Raw genomic sequence first — 25,228 nt, 5'->3', positions numbered from 1 at the left:
AATAATTCCTAAACATAGCTTTATGGTATATGACACATTAGCTTAGCCCATCAGAAGGTCTTACTCTTTTTAAGATTTTATTTATTTATTTTAAAGAGAGAAAGAGAGCACCAACGCGAGCAGGGGGAGAAGTAGAAGGAGAGGGCAAAGCAGACTCCACGCTGAGCTCAGTCGGTTGAGCATCCATCCGACTGATGCCCCAGGCAGAATGTATTATTAAGAAGCTAGAACATGTGGGTTTGAGCCTACATCTGTTTTGTGGCCACCTGACACATGTGTGCTCTTGATCACAGAAGATAACCAGAGTGATAAGAAAGTCTAGATTTTTTTTCAGAAAACCTTCACCACTACAGAAAAAAATAATTCCTGGCACAGGTCTTCCTGAGGCTTTCAACACTAGCATTATCTTCCCATGCAAATAGAGACAATATTGAATCGTCGGCTAGAAGCTGAAATAGGATAGGAATTTGTTCTCATTTTTTTTTACTTCTTCTCCTTCTTTTCCTCCTCCCCTCCCCCACCCCTCACCCTCCTCCTTCTTCAATCATTTCTTAACTTGATGTAAAAGCCGGTCTCTGGTCTCTATGCTCTGCAGTATCCTCTGAATCAAAGTGATGCCATCAAAATGTGTAACTCTGCTCTTGCTGACTCTTCTTATAAATAGGAGTCCTTTCGCCAACTTTGAGCTGGGGCAGTAAACCATCGGGATCCAAATAAGGAAAAAAATCAGTTTATTTGAAATGAACACATAATACATCAAGCAAAGGAAAGCAATAATAATGGTTAATATTATTATTATTAGTTTGTTGAATAATTATATGAAAAATTATTACCATATCTTTTCTTTTTAAAGTTCCAATTGAATAAAAGGAGCACTTGCATTTTTTAATCACTGTTTTGAGAATGTTACTCTCAAACAAAAGAAGTGTTTCACTGATGGCATGTAAGCCACTTATTTTCTCTTTCTGTCTTGACCAGACAAGATTTATTTACTTGTGTTTTCATCTCCTTGAACCTCACTCTACTGCACCCCTCTGGGCACTCAGACTCCAGTGGATTCTAAATTATTCATGGTGCTGAATCATGAGAGTAGAATTAGGAAAATAAAAAGATCTTAGGAGAGAAGAAAGAATTTAGCCTGCAAAACCAGGAAAGAGTGATGCTGGGAGAAATTGGGAATTTGGTTGTCCGATTTCTGGAGCAGCCTCGTATGCGAAAGAATTGGGTCATGAGAAGGAAGGGGGTTATGGGAAGTGTGAGTTGTGTCTTGGATGTCCTTTCTTCTCTGGCAGAGGGCATTCTTAAAGATTGGAATTCCTTTTAGATTTCTACTTGATAATTGATGGGTGGTGCTTCTTTGAGTGTAACTCTGATAACTGTGGCAGATTTGTGCCAAGCCCCACACTGCAGTGAAATCTCATAATGAAGCCCCTTGAATCTAACACCATAGCAGGTGATTCCTGTCTTCTGTTGAGCTCCCTTCTTCGAGTGAGGCAATCTCAAATTCTTACCTCCTTTGGGCATTGGGGCTGGGCCAGCCTATTGGGAAAGACATGTCCCCAGGATTCTCCCCGTCCAGTCTAACCCTAGTGGATTTCTAGCATTGCCGCTGCGGTCTTGCAGGTCCCCATTGATCTAAGTACTCAGTTATCCCTACTGATCCAGGAGGGGAGCTGACAACAGCCACCAGATGGCACCAAATTGCAGTTGGCCCTGGGGAGTGTCCCCAAACCCCATCATTACACTGGAAATAATGTGACACCCTCCTTTCTCTATTTCCCATATCACACATCACATCATGGCAAAATTTCTACTGTAAATCACAGCAAAAGAAAGAATACTCTATTTGGCTGCATTGTGCAGTTTTGATTGTCCACACCGAAAGAGGAAACAGGGTGACTAACAAGAAGCCATAAACAACCCCCAAAGATCAGACATTTCTTTGTTAGAATGGGGTATTTCATTTCTTTGGAAAACGAGTGGGCCGAATGTCCTGAGCATCCATTTTCAACAAACTAATGAGTTCTCACTGTAACGACTTGTCTTAAGAGAAGTAATAAAATGATCTGGTTTCACTAGATTTGAAGAGATTGATCCTATCCTACTTATGGTCACTCCTCCTCCCACCCAGTCTGAGCCTCGGCCTCAGCAGGGTTATCCCTTCAAACCTTCCTGGGAAGCAGAAGGCAGCTCCTCAGTAGGTCCGGTGCATGACACTAAACTAAATTGGGTGAGGTGAAAAATCAGCAGTGCATGGGTTTGCATTACTTAGCCTGAGCCTTGGCTGTAGCCTAGTGGGAGAACCTGAGACCAGTGTGGCTCTGCTCCTGGCTCTGCCCCTTGCAGGTGGGCACCATGAGCCTCCACTGCTTGCATTACCTCTGAGGCACCTTAGCTGAAAACTCTAGATGTTGGGCTGGGAATTGCTGAGAGCTCTGTTCAAATTGTTGAAGGATGTATATAGTCCGTGCACTAAGCTTAGGTAGAAGGTTTTCCCCGGGTGAGCCTCGGGCAGTCATTCATCCTGGGTAACTTGAGTGGTGGCTACATTTATATTGTTTACATTACCCCCCACCTCCAGGGCATATATATTCCATCAGGTCATCCCTAGGAAGTAGCAAAATATTTCGGTCCCTATCTCTTTTACGGTTAAGGAAATTACTCCAAATCACAAGCCAGTGGAACCACAGGACAGCATAATAGGATCCTTCTGTTTATTGTTCCTTATAGGACACTTCCTTTGAGTGGCCCCAGGAAACATACAAATATTAAAGCAAGTTATTTCAATTTAGTGAGATGGTCCCAGTGGCAGCTCAAACGAGAGTTGGGATCGTGTGGTCAGGAGTAGCTGATTTGGTGTAACAGTGACCGCCTGTTGTGAATGGGAAAGGCATGGGGGGTGGGGGCATGTGACGGAAACACAATAGTTTGAATCATTCTTAAGAGGACTTAACAAAAGTCTTTAGAAAGCTGGCAGGGAGTTCACTTGAAAACGTAATCATTCTTTCTGATCTGTATTTTGTACACCATGCTCCACAAATGGAAAGCTGAAAACCAGTGTGTAAATCTTCTTCATATAACCTCAGAGTTGTGATCAGGTAGTTGGAGAGAAGAGCAAAGGCTACTTTAGCCAGAGCCTCTGGGAGGATCTTGACTAAACTGTACAGGTCCAGAAAGGACACCTTTCTGCACAGACCCAGGACCCTGAGTTGATTAAGTAGCCTTGAGGGACAGCATTTTACGGAGTAGGCTCATACAAGCCGATCTCCCACCCCTCCAACCCCCACCACAGATTTAGAAACAAGGGAGACTACACTAGGATACTTTTGTGCAGTATATTCCCTCTAGAATATACTGCTCAGAAATAACAACAAAAAATTTCAGAAAAGAAGTTTATATAGTGAGCATCTATCCGGAGGAAGGAAGGTGGGAAGGAGAGGGGGAGGGAAGGAGAAGAGGAGGGAAGAAGAGGAGGAGGGAAGGAGGGAAGGAAGGAAGGAAGGAAGGAAAAAAGGAAGGAAGGAAGAGGGGGGAGGGGGAAGGGCGCAGGGAAGGGTGGGAGACAAAGACAGGAAGGAAGAGAGGGAGGGATGGGAGGGAAGGAGAAAGAAAGGAAGAAACAGCCCAGGAAGCTGGGACAGCTCTGTGCGCCGCCGTGCCCACCCCCCGGCACTTCCCACTGTGGTTAGGATCAGACCACACTTGCTCACAACCTCTTTGCTTTCTTTCCACCACTGCAATCTTCTCCAGTGAGTTATGTTGTTTAACATTAGCTATATTTCGTATTTTCCTGAGCAGGCAGAGACTACGCTGGGCTTATCTACATGTATATACATTCTCTCTCAGGGTGTACTGCTGCCTGGGAAGATTTCTACAGATGGCTATCTTATGTTAATTCATATTAACTTCCATTTCAGAAACGTCCATCTCAGAGGGTGGTGTTTTCCGGTCTTTTTTCCCCTCAGTCTTGTGGGAGCGTCCCCTCGTAGGAGGCTCAACTATCCCCCCGAAGCAGGGATCTCACTTACTCTATCAACGGGCTTGTTTTCATGCTCAGTGTCTTTTTGTGTTTCATGTGCCCTGATTTCCAGTGGATGTTAGTTACAATACAGAAATTGAAACCCACACAGAAATCACAGTGTCTCTGTTTTCACTGTCTTCCAGTGTCATCTTGCATTACAACATATAAGAAGACACCACCTCCAGTCCCACCCAGAACTACCACGAAACCTTTCATTTCTATCACAGCCCAGAGTAGCACAGAGTCTGCCCAGGATGCCTACATGGATGGACAGGGCCAGCGAGGAGATATTATCAGCCAGTCTGGACTGAGCAACTCCACGGAGAGCCTGGACAGTATGAAGGCTCTGACAGCCGCCATTGAAGCTGCGAATGCCCAGATCCACGGCCCTGCGAGTCAACACATGAGCAACAACCCTGCCGCTGTCACTACCACGACCACCATAGCCACTGTCACTACAGAGGACAGGAAGAAGGATCACTTTAAGAAAAATCGATGTCTCTCTATTGGGATACAGGTAACAGCCTCCCTTTCTGTCCTTTGAAATAGGGACCCCAAAACTCAAGAAATTAAGCACTTTTATTTTTCCAGAAGATTTGCCATCTGGCCATTTTGGGTGATAGGGCCATGTGGGGGACCAGATTTTCAAATGATTGGCGCTGGAATTCCTACGTTGTTGAATGTGACTTAAAAATTATGAAGAGATTGTGTCTGTAGGCATTATTAGAGGCTGCTATTTTTGCCCTCTAAACTGAATGTGTGACTCAAAGCATTGGGATAGCTAAACAAACATGAATACAATCACGCACAAAGTGCCCTCAATTCCTGATGCACATTTTGATTCTCAAAAAAGGAGTGGACATCCAAGAATAACCTGGGTTACTGAGCTGTGTTATAGTATGTTCGACACTACTGAGTAACCATCTGAGAACAAAAATGTGAATCACTTCTCATACACGTGGGAGTGAGGGGGAGCAAGACCAAAGTGACTGGTAGTGTAGAAAGCAATCACTCACATCACAGCTTCATGAGCAAAGAATGTGCAGTAGTTTCAGCATAATTGTTGGTTATTTAATCATGCATTTCAAAAAATGGTAGATAATTCAGCAGGCTTCTCAGTTCAGCCCAGTGTTTTCTGCTGCTCAAAGATAAGATCAAACTGATTCTTGTTTTTCACATCTGTTCAGCTTGGCTTACCCTGCTAGAAATTTCCTTCTCTCAGTGGAGAAGAGTCATGCCTTTCTCCCTTTTTTGTTGTGCCATATCATGCAGGTGCCCTTTGAATAATAACTTCCTGACGTGGCAGCCAATAAATCTATTCACAATGAACCAACTCTAAGGCACATCTAAAAGCCAGGCGTGGGGTAGGTTTTCACAACGATGATGTATTTTCACAGTGCATTCTGCACAGTGCACTTCTAAAGGGCAATTAAATTTTGTCTAGTAGCAATGAGTCAGATGGTTTTATTTATTTATTTTTAATCTTTTTTTTTTATTTGACAGAGAGAGACACAAGCAGGGGGAGTGGGAGAGGAAGAAGCAGGCTTCCCGCTGAGCAGGGAGCCTGATGCGGGGCTCGATCCCAGGACCTGGGATCATGACCCGAGCCGAAGGCAGACTCTTAATGACTGAGCACCCAGGCGCCCCCAGATGGTTTTATTTTATACATATATAACCTACAGGTTACCATAGCACAAGCTGTCAAGTTTCCTAACAGAACTTGTGGCACTGGTGCCTGGTACTAGAAGACACAGCAGGAGGCACATGCACAAAGCCAGCCTCCACCCCCATGCCCACTCCCACCTCCCCCTAGAAGCTAACTGCTCTCCCAACTGCCCAAGGGATTTGGAGGAGTAGGGAAGAGCAGAGGCCGGTTCTCTGTGCTGTCCAGGTAAATGACGCCATCTTCCTGAGCCTGTTTCCTTAACTATCCCTCACAGAACTATTTTGAGATTGAGTTAGGCATCTGCCTTCTGCTCAGTTCGTGATTCCAGCTTCCTATGGGGGTACAGAATTTCAATTTGGGATGATGAAAAAATTCTGGACGTGGATGATGGTGATGGTAGCACAGTATTGCGAATGTACTCAATACTGGCTGGAACTATACACTTAGAAGAGGTTAAGATGAAGAATTTTATGTCATGTATATATTACCCATGATAAAAAAAAAAAAAATCTACTTTCCTTATCTGGCCCATAGCTGGCACAGGGCCATGTTAGTTTACTTCTACTTCCTTAATGTTCAGTTAAGTTTTTTCTTTATTTTACATTATTTTTCAATAGATAAATATTCCTCTGTCTCAAAATTCGAAAGTTACAAAAAGGTGTTCAGTGACTAGTCTCCCTCCCATTCTTATTTAATAGCCTGTCAGTTCTCCTTGCCGGAGAAAATTAATATAACCAACATTTGCATCTCCGTACAGAGATACTTTGTGCATATTCAAGCAAATATATATTTTAACTTATTCCCCTTTTTTCACCCAGATGTTAGCATATACCTCACCCTATTCTATATCTTGCCTTTTTGCTCTTAATAATAGCATATTTTAAAGATAGTTGTTTGTCAGTCTTACTGTTCATTTTATTTAAAAGCTTCTATATATCCATCTTAATCACCTCCCAGGTCTGCCGGTTGATCTCATAGGTTCTTCTCCAAAGAATTCTTTTTTCTTTTTTTTTTTGAATAATCTCTACACCCAATGTGGGGTTTGAACTTACAACCCGGAGATCAAGAGTCACAAGCTCTACCAAGCCAGCCAGACGCCTCTTCTCCAAAAAATTCTTACTCAGAATAAAGCATTCATATACATGAAATCCACCTTACATTATTGTCATTTTCACCCAGTCAGATGGAACTACTCTGAAATCCACATGTAATGTTGGGGAGAAAGTTTTGTTTCAGACACCATCCCGCCACTTAAATATCTGAATATTTTAGTGAGTGGAAAAATTGCTCTAACTCTTCCTTCAATCACTGTTCACTACTATAAAAACTATCTGGAAGGACTGAGTACTTTATGTGGTTGTTTCATTTAGCCCCTACAACAACCCTATGGCATAGGTGGTACGATTATCTCTACCCTATAGATGAGAACACAGAGAGGTTGATAACTTGCCCAAGGCCACACATCCTACATTGACAGCCTAGACTGTACCTTGGTGCTTAATGTGACCATGCTATACCACTTCTTTGATGGAGAATAATAAGTAAAAATTCAAAATGCAAAACAGTCATCAAATTTCATTACACTGTAACCCAATTTAAATCCTAATCCCCAAAATATATAACACTAGGATCTTGAACTCTTTCCCACCCTTTACCTCTTTAGGGTCAGAGTTTCCAAACCTTACCCAACATTTTTAATTTAATCTATGCCTAACAGCTAACATTACAATCATTTACTCTACAACCTGTGTGAGTTTAGGCTAATTACTTAATGGTTCTAGTTTCCTCATCTGGAAATTTACAGTAACAGTCACTATTCCACAGGGTATTTTATTATAGGTTGTAGTAAAAATGGGCTGATACATGGGATACCTGGGTAGCTCAGTCGGTTAGGCATCTGCCTTCTGCTCAGTTCGTGATCTCAAGGTCCTGGGATCAAGCCCCACATTTGGGCTCCCTGCTCAGCAGGGAGTTGCTTCTCCCGCTCCCTGTGCCTCCCCCACCCCTGCTCATTTTCTCTCTCTCTCTCTCTTTCTCAAATAAATAAATAAAATCTTTTTTAAAAATTGACTGATAGAATATATGTAAAGTTCTAAGTGTAGTGGGCTCACTAAATATTAAATCTAGTTATTATTATTACCTTCCTTTAAAATCATAGCCAAACTTGCTGAAATTTTTTTTTTTTTTTTTTTTTATTTGCGAGAGAGAGAATGAGAGAGAGCACGAGAGGGAGGAGGGTCAGAGGGAGAAGCAGACTCCCTGCTGAGCAGGGAGCCCGATGTGGGACTCGATCCCGGGGCTCCAGGATCATGACCTGAGCCGAAGGCAGTCGCTTAACCAACTGAGCCATCCAGGCACCCCAAACTTGCTGAAATTTTATCTGCTAAGGGTTTTCTTAATTTTGTTCAAGACAGAGATAAAATTACTATGCAATTTCTTGAAACATTCTGAAAGTCACTTCACAAATTTAAATATACTATGTAAGAGTGGTGACATTTGTGCATTTTTGTCACAAAGATAAATTTACATACAAAGACTAAAGCTTGGAAGATAAACGCTTTGATGCAAAGCAGCTATAGGTTTAGATAGGTGGGGTGGGGCTCGAACTCAGAGTACAAGGTCCTCCATCCACAGAATGCAATGTCCTCCATCCTTGTCCTTGAGACCCATGCATCCTTTCTTTCTCCCTTTCTCTATGCATTGAGGATCATGGTTCTTAAGGGAAATACCTATCATGCGTCATTGGGTTAAGTTTCATTGGGTAATTTTGCTACTACCCCATATTGTAAAGCTACAACATCCTACTTTGGCTGACACTCTAAGCCTTTTTCATTGACATGAGTGTAGCCACATGGAACCAGTTAGAATCCCATTCAGGAAAATAGAAACCATGCTCAGTTCTCAAACAGAGACAGTTTGATACACAATGTTGGTTCTACAGGTATGGGAAGGTTGAGAGAGCAATAACGCGATGCACTGAGCCATTACCACTTCTAGGACTAAGGCAGCAAAAAGGGAAAGGTGGGGTTCCCAGAATTGAGATGCTCAGGGGAGAGTCCCCAGTACAGCCAGCCTCGGACCACCACAGCGGGTGTGGTCAGCTGGTGCTGGGATGTCCAAGGGAGCAGCACATCGGTGCATGGGTCAAGAGGGCTAGAAGCTAGAGCACAGCTGCCCTTGTATGCTGGAGCAATGCCCACAGAAGGTGGAAACAGAAAGAAAGTCCCTTCCCTCCTCCCACCTTCCTTTGTTAGAATATAACTGGAAGCTGGCCAGCAACAAAGCCTGGGAAATGTAGTTTGCAGAGTCCTGGCCCCAGTGCCACAGAGCAAATGGGTATAAAATATGGGCCTGGAGCTGCTAGACAATAAGTAAGTCACCAGAAAAAGTCACTTTGTCCAATAAATAAATAAACCATAAGCATGTGTATTAAAAAGCTTGAGATGGCTAGGGTGAATTTGTAGTCTTAGTTCACTTAACTCTTAAGTCTTAGAATACTTAGTTGGCATTCTAGTGGGAACATTTCATGGCACTAAGTATGATTCTAGAATATCTTGAAGTATGTATTGTTTATAATATGGTCCAAAATTCAAGTCAACTACTTTATCTGGTGCTTTTTCTGGTGGTCTAGTGCTGGGAGGGTCGGGGAGAGGGTAACTGGTTGCTTCGGATTTAGAGCAAAGTTGTATGTCTTTCTAAAAAGTCAAGGGTCACGTTAAGGTTAATTTGTTTTTCTTAAAATTACAAAATAAGTAGTATATGCATACGGTATTGTCGTAAAGGATTCATACAGTATGAAAGGATACAGAACAAAATATGAAATGCCCCCATCTTTCTACTTCTGACTCCTACTCCCTTCCCCGAAGGTAGCAGGGGGTTACACCATCTTTTAGTCTCTCAAGTGTCATTTTTTTTCAAGTACAGATGAGTTTCATGTAGCTTTAGACCTTAACCTCTCCACCTCCAGATATTAGATTGTGACTTCCCTCCATGATCATTGAACTCATGTTGTAGAACAACCCAAAAGAGCTTTAAGCTTGATCTTCACATTACATAAGATGTGGTTGCTTTCTCATTCTTTGAATTAAAAAGAAAAGAAAACTAAGTTATCTGAGATTGCACTCCTAAGATTTACTTATCTGTTTCCTTTAATGCCTATCCGAGTGTACAGAAATACATGTTATGACCCATGTGAAGAGATGAGTCCCACTGCCAAGTTGAGTGAACTATTTCAGAGAATGATACAAACCAAGTGAGTTGTTACTATTAATTAAAAGAGGACCTTGAGAAATAAAAAAGTCACATCATCCCTGATTCATAATCAATGGACTTAAACCAATGAAGTAAAGCCATAGAGGTGGTATTGATAACGAGCCTCTCCTTGGTCTGACTCTAGTCAGGCTGCTCTGAGTTCTCTTCCTGACTGGGCCTTGACTTTTGTACTTGTGTGTCCATGTTTGCATCACCCAATTTTAGTGAGAATCTAAGTCGGTTTAGCCAGAATGCCCCAGGACTGGTGTCTGGTCACGTTCCTCATCTGATCATGTTCCCCATCCTCCATCATCCCCCAGCTGATGTGCCTGATCACCCTGGCCTGCCTTCAGCAAGGACCCTTTGAGGTCCCCTCTTATCCCTGATTGTCTCCTCTCTGTAATTTTCTACCCACTGACACCCTCCCACCCTGCTCCCTTGGCTGTAAATTCCTACTTTTTCCTGTTGCATTTGGAGTTGAGCCCAAGCCCGCTGTGGTCCCTATGTCTATCACAATAATCCCCCTGAATAAAGTGTACCTTGCCAATTCTTTAACAAGTGTCATGAATAGTTTTTTCTGTAACAGTACTCAGTACATTCAGACTTTGTAAACTTTATTTTGATGTCCTTGAAATCAGAATCAGTGCATATTCAGGAAGAGATTTTTTAGGGGGACTTATCTCAAGTCAAAACTCCTGAGATAATTTTAATGGATTCCAAAAAGAGATATTACAGTCATGGTTTCCAACCATTACACATTAAAACTAGAAATTAATGCTAAGCAAATAACAAAAGCTTACCATCTAAAAATATTAAAAAATATTCTAAATAACATTTGGATGAAGGAGGAAATTCAAGATTATTGTGAAATAAATGACGAGAATCCTATAAATCATCACTATGGGCTGTGGCCCTAGCTGTGATCTCAGAAGAATTCATAGCCCTAAGTTCTTTCATAGTTAAGCAAGAAATATTACAATATAAACAAAACATCCAATTCAAAAAACTATAAACGAACAATAAATTGAAAGGAATTATTAATGATGAAAGTAGAGATAAATGCATTGGAAGACAAAAACAGAGCAACAGCAAAAAAAACTAAAGTAGAATTGATACATTAAACCAAAATTGGTTCTTGGGGAAAAACAAATAAATAATAAGTCTGATTGAGAGGGAAAACACAAATCAATGATATTAGAAATGAGAAAGCCTTTTTTAAAATTATAAAAAAATTCTTGTGACAATTTTATGCTGGTAAATTTTAAGGTCAAAATAAAATAGACATACATGTAAATTAGTAATACTAATGTAGGAGGAAGTATAAAATCTGGGAGGGACACCTGGGTGGCTCTGTTGGTTAAGTATCTGCCATTGGCTCAGGTCATGATCCCAGAGTCCTGGGATGGAGCCCCACATCAGGCTCCCTGCTCCGCGGGAAGCCTGCTTCTCCCTCTCCCACTCCCCCTCCTTGTGTTCCCTCTCTCACGGTGTCTCTGTCAAATAAATAAATAAAATCTTTAAATAAATAAATAAAAATAAATAAAAATAGGGGCGCCTGGGTGGCTCAGATGGTTAAGCGTCTGCCTTCGGCTGGGATTGAGCCCCACATCAGGCTCCTGGCTCAGCAGGGAGCCTGCTTCTCCCTATCCCTCTGCTCTCCCCCTGCTCATGCTCTTTCTCTCTCTGTATCTCTGTGTCTCAAATGAATAAATAAAAAATCTTAAAAAAAAATAAAAATAAAAATAAAAATAAAATAATATGTCATTACCAAATAGTGCATGTTACAGAAATTCAAAGTTATTTTAGCTGTAGGGGGGAAAATATGATATCAAGATGCATGCTACGAAATATATTATTGAGGGATGCCTGGGTGGCTTAGTCGGTTAAGTGTCTGCCTTTGGCTCAGGTCATGATCCCAGGGTCCTGGGGTGGGGAGCCTCCTTCTCCCTCTACCTGCTGCTCCCCCTCCTTGTGTGCTCTCTCTCACTCTTGCTCTATCTCTGGCAAATAAATAAAGATAAAGTCTAAAAAAAAAGAAATATAGTATTGAATAAAATTCAGAAGGCATTCCAACTATTAACATGATATTAACATGATATAAGACATCTATAAGAAACCTAATTAAACATATTTAAAAGTGAAATGGTAGAGACATTCCAATTAGATTCAGAAGCTAGATATAGGTGCCTATTTTCACAGATTTGTTCCGTACTATTTGCCCTCATTAGCCAATACACAAAGCAAGAAAGTGACATGTGGTCTAAACATTCCAAAGAAAGAGTAAAATTGCTTTTATTTGTGGATAATATGCATGTCCTCTTAGAAAATCTAATGGAAACCACTGAAAAATTATTAGGATTCACTAGAGTGAAAGAATACAATATAAATACAGAGATATCAGTAATGTTTCTGTATATAATTTTTTTCAAGATTTTATTTATTAATTTGACAGAGAGAGACACACAGAGAGAGAGGGAACACAAGCAGGGGGAGTGGGAGAGGGAGAAGCAGGCTTCCCGCTGAGCAGGGAACCCGACGTGGGGCTCAATCCCAGGACCCTGGGATCATGACCTGAGCCGAAGGCAGATGCTTAACGACTGAGCCACGCAGGCACCCCCTGTGTATTTTTTTTTTTTTTAAGATTTTATATATTTATTTGAGAGAGGGAGAATGGGCATGAGAGGGGGTAGGATCAGAAGGAGAAGCGGGCTCCCCGCTGAGCAGGAAGCCCGGTGCGGACTGGATCCTGGGACTCCAGGATCATGACCTGAGCCAAAGGCAGTTGCTTAACCAACCAAGCCACCCAGGCACTCCCCTCTGTATATTATTAATACATAGAAAATGTAATGGAGCAAAACAAGCCCATTCACATTAGTAACAAAAACTGTAACAGGACTGAGCTTCACAAAGAATATATAACACCTATTTGGAAACAATCTAAAAACTTTCCTTTAAATAAAACATAAGAGATGTGAAAGTGGAAAACTATTCAATTCAATATTCCTGCACAGGAATACTCCATAGTATAAAGATAGCAATTCTCTCAAAAGTTATACATTGAATTAAATTAATAAATTGAAAGAAACACTAATAAAAATTCCAATGTGAGTTTTATCACTAGGTAGAAGCTGGAAGGAGAGATTTGACAATTTGATGTTAAATTTATTTAACATTTATTTAACCCAGGAATTTAAAAAATTACATTAAAAAAAGAATTACAGGAGGAGTCATGCCATAGAAAATACCAAGATTTATTAAAAATTAGATTGGGGGGCACCTGGGTGGCTCAGTCGTTAAGCGTCTGCCTTCAGCTCAGGTCATGATCCCAGGGTCCTGGGATTGAGCCCCGCATCAGGCTCCCTGCTCCGTGGGGAGTCTGCTGTTCCCTCTCTTGCTGTGTCTCTCTCTGTCAAATAAATAAATAAAATCTTAAAAAAAAAAATTAGATTAGGAAAAAAAATGGGAGGAGTAATAAGACCAGAAGATCAGTAGACCAAAAACAAGGCTATATACATGGGAATGTATGGGTGAAGTTTGGTAGAACATAAAGTTGGCATCTCAAATTAAAAAAAATTGAATTAGTTGATAAAAGGAGCCAGATCAATTGATGATCCATGTAGGAAAAAAAATGTTAAATCTCTACTTTGTTTCTTAAGCACAAACATTTCAGGACAGTGGATTTAGGAACTAAATATGGAAAAGAAAAATGACAGCATAAGAGTAAATACTTTTAAAATATGTTCAGGGTAAAGAAGGCTGTTCCAAGCCATACAAAATTCACTATATAGTGATTTTAGGATTCTGAACAATGAAGGGTAAAGTTTAAAAAACAAATAATAGGGGCACCAAGCTGGTTCATATTAATAGATGGACAAATGTGCTGCAAAGTTTGAAAGTGATTCTTAAGGGGCTTTATCTTTCTACATTTTATATTTATGTATTTTAATTTCATATAACTTAATTAAATTGCTTTTATTTTTAGAAAAAATAATTTATTAATACACAGAAAAAAGAGGAAAAAATCTAATTGCTCTCCACAGTCATAAGATTTATTTCAAATTTAGGTTTGTCCCATAGGCTATCATTTACATATATATATATATATATAAAATTTTAAAGATTTTATTTATTTGACAGCAAGAGACACAGCGAGAGAGGGAACACAAGCAGGGGGAGTGAGAGACGGGGAGAAGCAGGCTTCCCGTGGAGCAGGGAGCCCAATGCGGGGCTCGATCCCAGGACCCTGGGATCATGACCTGAGTGGAAGGCAGATGACGCTTAACGACTGAGCCACCCAGGCGCCCCTAGGCTATCATTTAAATATAGACACATTTTCTATGTGAGCTGTAGTCTACATAGCTATTTAGGAACCATGGCATGATATTCAAAGTCGATTTCTTAGTTTAAGGGGGAAAAAAATGAAGATACTATATAGTTTATCTTAAAAAGTTAAATCTAAATCTCTCAATATCAACAATTCTAACTACAATAAATGAAATTTCTTCCTTCTTTTGTATTTTGTTATCTGCAAATTCAAAACTTCCAAGAACCCATTTCCATGCAGTGCTCCTTTCTAATATAGTGTTCACAGGTAAGAACATACTCACAAATCTATGGAGCAATCATAGACATTTATCTTAAGAGTGAATAAAGTTTCATTTTACTAAGATCAGCAGAGTCAAAGCACATGCTAACAGTGTAGTGATGGCCTTCATCAATACACAAATATTGAACAAGAGGACTACAAATCACAAAACATTCCAGTAGTACTGCAGATGTTTCTGATAAAATGTGACATTTGTTTTTCAAGCAAGATGACTAAAATTGGGCACCTCTGCCTATTTGGTTATTTCTTCAGGTGGATGATGCTGAAGAGCCTGACAAAACAGGGGAAAATAAAGCACCCAGTAAGTTCCAGTCCGTAGGAGTGCAAGTAGAAGAAGAGAAGTGGTGAGTCCATTTGCATTTGTCCTCTTTCGTCTTGATATTGGCAAGTATGGTACCAGTATTTTCCCCTGACATAAACCTACAAGATTCAGTGATATTTTCCATTAAGTTTGGAAGCATTTAGCTGATTCCCTCCTCTACTTTAATACTGGAAACGACTCAATTTAAGTTTTTGCTAGAATATTAGAGTAAGCACATCACATCCACATACACATAAACACTGTGTGCAGTACTGTTGTGTTGCCAAACCATTCTTCAAAAAACCTTCCCATTTTGGACTGTAGACTTTTTAAGAGAAGAGGACTTATCTTATTCCTATTTTTATTCCTAGCACTTAATTGTGTCTGGTGTTTAGTATGCACTCAATGATGAAGAGGGAAGGAAGGAAGGAAGGAAGGAAGGAAGGAAGGAAGGAAGGAAGGAAGGAAGGAAGGAAGGGAGGAAGGAAGGAAGGAAGGAAGAAAAAAAGAAAAGATCTATCATTATCTTGAATCACCAGTTCCTTTAGATTGCTCTTTAAAATAATCCTACTCTAGAGTCTTAATATCTAGACTTGGGAAGTTTAGAGTTTCAGAAACTAGAAGGAACTTCTGAAGTCACTACATTCATTTTATGAATGAGAACTTGATCTAGAGAGGTATGTGAGTTTCTCAATAAAACTGTGAGGTACATGATGGGTAGAACTATGTTTTATTGATAGTAGTACCCCCAGCTTCTAGAACTGTGTTTTCACATACTAAGTATACAATATATATTGGTGAATGAAGTAGAACTGCAGTTAAAGTAGGAGAAAGAGCTCTATATTATAAATCAGAGTATCAGCTCAAGTTTCCCACTCACTTTCTGTGTGTTGATTAGAAGGAATCAGTTGGAGGTCATCCATCCATCCATCTATCTATCCATCCAATAAATATCTACAGACTGCCTCCCACATGCAAGGTTACATGCAACATAAACTGAGTATCTGGAAAAAGGTTATGCATCAGTTTATAGAAGATGTGTAATATCAGAGCCTTCCGGTATTGACACTGCACTTGTATCTAAGAGGTTTTCAATATATGTATATATAATATTTTCTATAATTTCATAAAATTATACAATGTTGGAAGCCCAGAAAATCGACACAACCATTGTGGAAACTAATATGACAAAAGTTGGCAATAGTTATATATGTATCCACACCCAACGACCCAATACACACATTCATGGAGCTATCATGAATGAAATTACTCAAAGGAAGGAAACCAATTGCAGGACATTATCTACCATTGTAAAAGAAAAATAATAATTACCAAACGTCAAACATTAAGAGAATATTTTTATAAATTTTAGCACATCACCAAGGTAGAATAAATAGCTATTAAATGTATTTTGTAAAGAAGATACAGAAACATGGAGAAATCGCCATGATACAATGTTAAGTGAAAAAGCTGAATACAGAATATCTATGTAGTCCATAAAGATGGACACAAACTGAAATGTAATCTGTAAAGATGGTATGTTTAGGAGTGATTTTTTTTTTTACTCTAAAATATTTACTCACTGTATCTACCTTAAGTTTTAGTAATCATTATTTTCAAGCCAACCCTTCTGATACTTGTTCCTTTAAGTGTTTTGGAAAATTTTTTGAAAATGTTAACATAGGAGACATGAATGACTCATGGTAAGAAAACATATTCTTCCTTTCCCCACCGGCCCAACCTGCTTGTTTTCCTTAATGGTGCGGTGGTTAACAGCACGGGCTCTTGAGCCAGGACACCTAGATTCAAATCCTGGCTCTACCGCATGCCAGGTGGGGCCCTTGATCAAGTTAATAAATAGCTTTGTGCCTTGGTTTCCTTACATGTAAAAAGAGGGATAATAGGTGGTTTCTGGTCCAGCATGCAAGGAATTTAGAAGTTGTCGCTCTGTCCTAAAAAGTAAAAAGGTAACAAACTGAAAAATCAACAACTCTTCCACAATCAGTCAGAGAAGTAAGAGCACAGGGCAAACCCCTGCCCCCAAAATTGGAGAGACAGATATACAGACACAGAAAAAAACAGAGTAGAAACCCACAAGCAAAAACGTCCGTGGGAAGCAGTGCCAGGGCAGGAACACCTAAACTGCACTGACGAGCTGCTAGAGGCTCAGTGAGGACAAGTCTGAGAGTGAAATATTTCAGGGGGACCCAGTAATGGGGGAGAGGGGGTATCTCCATAGTTTTGTGAGTTACCTCCAGGAGGTCACCAAGTCCTCACAGTCAATATCAAAGAAAACTCCCCTGGTGCTTCCAGCAGAGAAAGGAGAAACCATCTTGAAATATGCCAGAGCATTCTAAACAAGATCTGCCCTCAAGAGAAACTATTTCCCCAGAGCCTCACCTGTTGTCTTATCAGAGTCTAAACTACCTGGGGGAAGGGAAGTACCCAACTCCAGCTCCCTCTGGCCTTACATGTGGAAGAAGCAGAACACCCGACCCCTGCCCCCTCTAGCCACACAAGGTGGAGAGAAACTGAAAAGCACTGTTGAAGTTCATGGTCCTGGGGTGCAGGTTTACCAAAAGATCTTCTAATCAATCAGAATGCTTCACCACAGTTCCTTTTACCCAGGACACCATGCCTACTTTTCTTTTTTTAAGATTTTATTTATTTATTTGAGAGAGAGAGAGAAAGCACAGAGGGAGAGTGTGAGGGAGAAGCAGGCTCCCCGCTGAGCAGAGAGCCCAATGCGGGACTCGATCCCAGGGCCCCGGGATTACGACCTGAGCCGAAGGCAGACGCTTAACCGACTGAGCCACCCAGGCACCCCCATGCCTACTTTTCAACAATAATTTACAAAGCGTACTAAAAGGTAAAAAGCACAGTTTAGAGTGCCTGAACAAGCATCAGAACCAGAGTCAGATATGGCAGGACTACTGGAATTATCAGACCAGGAATTTTTTAAAACCATGATTAATAATGCTAAGTGCTTTGATGGAAATAGTAGACAGCATGTAAGAACAGATGGAAAATGGAAGCAGAGACAGAAATTCTAAGAAAGGATAAACAAGATTTGCTAGGGATCAAAAACACTGGAACAGAAAGGAAGACTGCCTTTGATGGGCTCATTAGTAGACTAGACACAGCTGAGCAAAGAATCTCTGAGCTTGAGGGTAAAATAATAGAAATTCCCAAAACTAAAAAGCGAAGAGAAACAAACTGGAAAACAAAAACAAAACCCAGGATTTCCAAAAACTGTGGCACAATTGTAGAAAACACATGCATAGGATCACCTGGGTGGCTCAGTTGTTAAGTGTCTCCCTTCGGCTCAGGTCATGATCCCAGGGTCCTGGGATCGAGCCCCGCATTGGGCTCTCTGCTGGGGGGGCGGGCGGCTGCTTCTCCCTCTCCCACTCCCCTGCTTGTGTTCCCTCTCTCACTGTCTCTCTCTCTGTCAAATAAATAAATAAAATCTAATTTTTTTTAAAGATTTTATTTATTTGACAGAGAGACACAGAGCAGGAACACAAGCAGGGGGAATGGGAGAGGGAGAAGCAGGCTTCCCGCTGAGCAGGGAGCCCGATGTGGGGCTCGATCCCAGGACCCTGGGATCATGACCTGAGCCGAAGGCAGACGCTTAACCGACTGAGCCACTCAGGCGCCCCCCAAAAAAATTTTTTTTAAAGAAGAAGAGCATCTGAGAAAGAATAAGTGAAGGCCGAATGAAGACTTTTTTTTCCTCATTTTTTTTTTTCATGTCTTTTATCTCATAAGTTTCCCAACAAACCAGTGAGAACTCTCAACTCAAACACAGAGCTTGTCCAAAACCAAAGAGTTAATAAGACAGAGAAGCCTGACTTGGAATGCCAGTGTCCACACCTACACTCTGAAATGTTTGTGACCCCCCCCCCCCTTAGAAGAGGCCTAAGTCATATGAGTGACTTGATCCAGAGGATGCATTCTGTCCTCAAGTTCAAATGATGGAGACATCTGGAGATGCAGAGAGCTCTGTTCTAAAGGTGTCTTATAGTCCATCCTTTTTCAGCCTGAAAGGCTATGGGAACTACTTGGAACTAACAGCCTTTCTTTAAAAGCTAATCATCACTAGCTGCTATGGAATCAGTTAATTGTAATTAAGTCCTCATTAATGTACAATTAAGATGCTTGCCACTCCTTAACTAGTCAATAACCAGAAATCAGTGAGAACATAGCTGATGAGCCCTTCCAAACCTCCAGGGTCAGGATTAGGTACCTCTATCTGAAACTTGTCAAAATGCTCCAGGAACCTGTTCCATAGTCTTTTCCAAAAACACAATGGAGCGCTTAGCAGGTACGTGTATGTAGCCTGTTTTCCATACATATGGAAGCAACAGAAACCTGTTAAGAACTCAGATAGAGCACTTCTGCTACTGCAGACTTCAGGGTAATGGGAAGCCCCAGAAGGCTGCAGCCTGGGCTGGTCCTTAGACACCATCTTATCCCTCAGGCACACAGAGAAGTCCTGCCCTGACTTACAGAGCAACCTGGTATTGAAACTAGGAGGCAGCTCCAGGCTCCACATTTCAAGTCTCATACCCTCTCTGCTCCATTCTGCTAACATTCAGATGTACTGTCTGAAGTCACATGTACTTGTCTGTATTCAAAGGCAATCTGAACACAAATTGCTTGTATGTAAATGGACTGAATAACAGCAATGATACAAAGAATGGGAGGGAGGAATTAGGATTATTTAACTACACGGTACTTACACTCCCGAAGTGGTATAGGGTTATTTGAAAGCAGACTTGGGTGAGTTGTAGAATGTATAGCGCAAACTCTAGGGCAACCATTAAAAAGAGTAAAAGAAACACAGTTGACCCTTGAACAACACAGGTTTGAACTGTGCAGGTCCACTTACACGCAGATTTTTTACAGTGTAGTATTGTTAAGTGCATTTTCTCTTCCTGATGATTTTCTTAATAACATTTTCTTTTCTTTAGCTTACTTGATTGTAAGAATACAGTATACAATAGGTATAACATACAAAATATAGACACAATCCATGAAAAAAGTAATTGATAAACTCTGGACCTCATTAAAATTGAAAGCTTCTGCTCTGTGAAAGAGCGTCATGAGAATGAGAAGGCAAGCCACACATTGGGAGAAAATACTTGCAAAAGACACATCTAATAAAGGGCTGCTATCCAAAATATACAAAGAACTCTTAAAACTCAATAATAAGAAAGCAAACAACCTGATTTTAAAAATGGGCAAAAGACCTTAACAGACACCTCCCCAAAGAAGATACATAAATGGCAAGTAAGCATATAAAAAGATGTTCCACATCATATATCATTAGGGAATTGAAAATTAAAACAACAATGAAATACCACTACTCACGTATTAGAATGGCCAAAATCCAAAACACTGACAATACCAAATGCTGGTAAGGCACCATTAAGTCTCATTCATTGCTGGCGGGAATGCAAAATGGTCCATCCACTTCGGAAAACAGTTCGGCAATTTCTTACAAAACTAAACATACTCTTACCATACAATCCAGCAATCGAACTCCTTGGTATTTACCAAAGGAGTTGAAAACGTATGTCCACACAAAAACCTGCACGCGGATATTGATAGCAGCTTTATTCATAATTGCAGAACTTGGAACCAACCAAGACATCCTCTGTAAGTGAATGAGTAAACAGGCTGTGGTACAGCCAGACAATGGAATTTTATTCAGCATTAAAAAAGAAATAAGCCATCTGGCCACAAAAAGACATGGAGGAAACTTAAATGCATATTACTAAGCAAAAGAAGCCAATCTGTGGGATTCCAACTACATGACATTCTAGAAAGAAAGAAACTATTGAGATAGTAAAAATAATGATCAAGAGAGGAAGAGGAATGTTAGGCATAGCAAAGAGGATTTTTAGGCCCGTGAAACTACTCTGCATACTACACCACTACGATGGTGGATGCATGTACCCCCCCCAAGAGGGAACCCTAACCTAAACTACCAACTTTGGATAGTACTGATGTGTCAATAGAGGTTCAGCATTGTAACAAATGTACCACTCTGGTGGGGGATGTTGATGAAGGGGAGATACGGGGGCAGAGGAGGGGCAAAGGGTATATAAGAAATCACTGTACTTTCTGTTCGACTTTGTTGTGAATCTAAAACTGCTCTAAAAAACAGAGTTATTAATTAAAAAAAGAGGAGTAGTAGATAATAGTGTTAGCCTCAGAGTGTTGTCTTAGGGTGTGTGGTGTAATATACATAAAACTTTTAGAAAAATACCTGACATATAGGAAGCACTGTAAAAGTGTTTCCTATTCTATTATGTACCCAAGTAGAATCTCTCTAAAGAGCAAAGTCTCAAGAAAGCAATTATACCACCTTTCCTGAAACAATAAGAAAATTATCTCAATTTTAAAATTTTGCTTTAAACATTTCCCCTGCAGTCAACTATTCTGTTTTATCAAATAAACACCCTAACATGTATCCAACTACAGGAATGCTAAATACTGCATTCTTTGGACACACCTAATAACAACCCCAAAATTTTGAATGAGCCACTTTTACCATGTTTTGAAAAAGTTGAACATTTAATGAATTACTGAAGTTTGTAGGATGGTCAGTTTCTCAGTACTTTGGTTTATTTCAGAGTCATCTCCCAAAAGGACTGGCAACCCCAATTTTCCTGCTTAATTTTTCAAAACATACCCTTCCTCAAAGGTCACTTTATAGTTAACTGCTGTAAAGTAAATAAGCATTTAAATGGATGTTAATGATTGTTTTCAACCTCTCCAAAAGAAATCCATTGTCAAACAGGGATTACTTACAATTTCTGTCTCTAATTAGGATTCTTTTCTTACAATTCTGCTGGTAGTAATTCATTTAGATAGGATCTTAAAAAGCAAAACTGGGCAAATGAGATTATCTAATGACAGCTAAGGGATTTTTTTTTTTTAATTATCTAGTGATAAGTTGTTTTCGGGTTGAATGACTAGTACGATCCATCTCTTCCTTCCCCAAATAGACAGACTGATAAACAACTGTAACCTAACAAAAAGTGAGAGAAAGGAAATAGAGCCAGGGAAAGAAAGAGATCATACAAAGAGAGGAAGATTAACTAAGACTTTGTAAGAGGCCAAGAAACTCATTATCACCTTCTGAATCCATCACAATTTAGGAACCAAAACTAACACACCAAAGTCCACCTGGCTGATTTGTCTATGAAGGGGTAGACTTTTAAATCTAGGTGTTCTGCAGTGCTACAAATTAAAACAAAAGGAATAAGTTAATAACTCATCAGTAAAATGTACTAAGTAACCAATCTGCTCCAAAAAAAGGACTCTAAATGGAGTATTCTAAAAATCTCCCTGGTGTATTTGCAGACGGCCATGATGTCCTCAAAATGTCATCCATAGCAGATGTGCCACATCCCTTCTCCAGGGCTACCTTGTGGTGGGGACCGTGCCTTGAGGAATGCTGTCTAAAGGTCACTGGTTTAAATGCCATGGCAGCGCCAAACCAGGGATAACGAATGCATGCAACAAGACTGTTTCTCTTAAGCTAGTGAAGAAATTCCTCATCTCCATCAAAGATTAGCTGTCTTTCCCCAATTCCTGTTTCAAGGGTCAGCTAGTGGCCCGTTGGATAGGATCCACACAGCATACAGTATTTGTTGATATGCGGAACTGACTGATTTCAAGCAAAGCCGGGCAATCTTGCCAACACCTCCCGCTCTGTCTCTGCTCTGTATCCCAATGCCTCCTAGCATCCTGTCCCCATTCTCTCTCATCCTTCTGACTGCTCCCCAGGAATTTGCATGAGGTCTCCTTGTCTTTCGAGCTAATAATTAGCAAATCCAGTAAACCAATCCTTCCTATTTACTAAGGTGAGAAAGCTAAGAGGCTCCCAGGGATCTCCCCTTTCCTTCTAAGTAACAATTGTATATTAACCATGGTTCATACAAGGCTTTTTTTTTTTTAAAGACTTTCTTACATGATCCCACTAGTGACTCTAAGACTCTAACAGTGGACACAAAAAGAGGAAGAATATATTTATTTTCGTTATAAAAGTGGTATGTAAATTTACTTGGAGGAAAACATAAAGCAGCATGTGGGCAGTTTATACCTCTCTGATGGGCTTTGGAACAATGAAAAAACTGTGTATGTGTATGTGTGTATCTTAAGTATTATCTATCTCTTCCATAATAATTATGTATTATTAAATCTAATTAATGATTTAAAAGATACTATTTATACATTATGAAAATTTATAAATTACAGAAGTAAAATTCCCCATAATTTCACTCATTAACCATGAATTCATAAAGGGATATATTTTTTACCCATACTTTTTCCATAAACATTTTAAAAGTTACTAAAATTGTTCTATGTATAAAATTTAGTGGGGCGCCAGGGTGGTTTAGTTGGTTGGGTGGCTGCCTTCAGCTCAGGTCATGATCTCAGGGTCCTGGTCAGGCTCCCTGCTCAGCAGGGAGTCTTCTCCCTCTCCCACTCCTCTGCCCCTCCTCCCCTGTTTGTGATTTCTCTCTCCCTCTTTCTCTCTAATAAATAAATAAAATCTTAAAAAAATAAAATAAAATTTAGTAATAATTTGGAATACCTGGCTGGCTCAGTCAGGAAAGCATGTGACTCTTGATCTTGGGGTCATGAGTTTGAGCCCTATGTTGGGTGTAGAGATTACTAAAGAAAAAAAAGCAAAACTTTAAATAAAAATAAAATAAAATCAACTAATGTTATAACAAAAGCTTTCTCATTACTAAAAATTCACAACAAATATTTCTTTTGATGGTTATACAATATTCAAGAATAAGTATGAATCATAATTTGCTTCCCCTGTCTCCCACTGTTGAGTATCTCCATTATTTCTAGATCGACTTCTGGTTAAAGACAGTGAAAAAAATACATACATCAGGGCAACTGGGTGGCTCAGTTGGTTAAGTGACTGCCTTCAGCTCAGGTCATGATCCCAGAGTCCTGGGATCGAGCCCCGCATCGGGCTCCCTGCTCAGCGGGAAGCCTGCTTCTTCCTCTCCCAGTACCCCTGCTTGTGTTCCCTCTCTTGCTGTCTCTCTCTCTCTCTCTGTCAATTAAATAAATAAATAAAATTAAAAAAAAAATACATACATCATCTTTAGACCTTCTGAAACTAAATGGCAGTAAAATGATTTTTTTGCTTGTTTGGGCATAAACTGCCAAGGATGAAGAGAACAGGAGAGAAAAAAAGAACAGTGACATTTAGGAAGCTGGAAGGCAGACAGACAAGTGATCGCTGACTCAGCTGACCAGGGAAAGCAGAATCTAAAGCCAGTGATGCAAAAACCCAAGATTCACAAAAGGCATGGGGCCAGACAGCATTGAGCGCTCTAAAAAGTAGGGACAAAGGAGCTACGGACTCTTTGTACCTGCAGAGCCCGGCGACAGCCCTTCCCCACTCTGGCTGAAAACTGGAGGTTTCTCTTGTTCAGCTGCTAAAACAAAGGGTCTCAGAAATGGAGGACAGCAGCACAGTTGAGGGCACCATTACGAGCCTGAAAATAAAAAGATAAGTGAAAATTTACAAACAGAATGCTGAGCCACCCTGCCCTGAGCCTTCTTATGCTCACACTGCTCCCAGAATCCTGGCAGCCAGGCTTATTCCCTCTAAGCAGAAGTATGGAACAATCTATTGTGGGGGGACTGACCAAAGACACACTGACATCAGGGATTTTGCAAGGTGAGAGCCCAGTGAGATCACCTACACTGAGGATCATGGGGATAAGCCCCTCCCTACAGCACAGACTTCTGAAGAGGCTTTTACTGTGCCTTTCAAGCATGAGCAGACAGCTAACAATCAGCAAGCTCAGATCAGGGCTGTAAAAAGAGAACCAAAAGTTTTAAGGAATATTCAGAAAATTAAAAAGTTATTTTTAAGAGAAAAGAAGGGAAAGGTGGGCAAGGAAAGCTCCATGACAGAATGGGTGTGTGTGGCTCAGTCTGTTAAGTGTTGGGGTGTCTGTGTGGCTCAGTCTGTTAAGTGTTGGACTTTAGATTTTGGCTCAGGTCATGATCTCAGGGTCATAGGATCCAGCTGCACATGCGGCTCTGTGCTGTGTGGAGTCAGCTTGTCCCTCTCCCTCTGCTTCTCCCCTGCTCATGCTCTCTCTCTCTCTCAAATAAATAAAATCTTTTAAAAAAAGGAAAAGAAAATTGATATAGTCTCTTACAGAATATCTTATCCCCCTGAGGAGGGGAGGAGGCGGTGGGGTGCAAAGAAAAAGAAAAGTGCTCTTAGAAATTAAAAACTGAATAGCAACACTGGAAAACCCAATAGAAGAGTTGGAAGATAAATTGAAGAAATTTCTAGAAAAAGTACAAAAGGGGAAAAGCAAA

General features: G+C 40.4%; 1 protein-coding gene across 13 annotated transcripts in view; it reads left to right on the top strand.

Moving 5' to 3' along the window:
- The window catches only part of DLGAP1 (DLG associated protein 1), a 905,535-nt gene that overhangs the window by 835,717 nt on the left and 44,590 nt on the right, over positions 1-25,228 (top strand). For 10 of the 13 annotated variants that reach the window (XM_032421262.1, XM_032421259.1, XM_032421260.1 and 7 more), the window contains 2 exons: positions 4,165-4,538; positions 14,797-14,888. In XM_032421262.1, coding sequence (XP_032277153.1) covers positions 4,165-4,538; positions 14,797-14,888 — 466 coding nt within the window. The remainder of the gene's footprint in view (positions 1-4,164; positions 4,539-14,796; positions 14,889-25,228) is intronic. The other 3 variants (XM_032421264.1, XM_032421263.1, XM_032421272.1) reach the window with 1 other exon arrangement.

This window comes from Phoca vitulina, unplaced genomic scaffold (genome assembly GCF_004348235.1).
Source record: "Phoca vitulina isolate PV1807 unplaced genomic scaffold, GSC_HSeal_1.0 scaffold24, whole genome shotgun sequence".
Classification (NCBI taxonomy): domain Eukaryota; kingdom Metazoa; phylum Chordata; class Mammalia; order Carnivora; family Phocidae; genus Phoca; species Phoca vitulina.
Note: the sequence above shows the minus strand (reverse complement) of the source record. Positions and strands in the feature narration are given on the sequence as shown.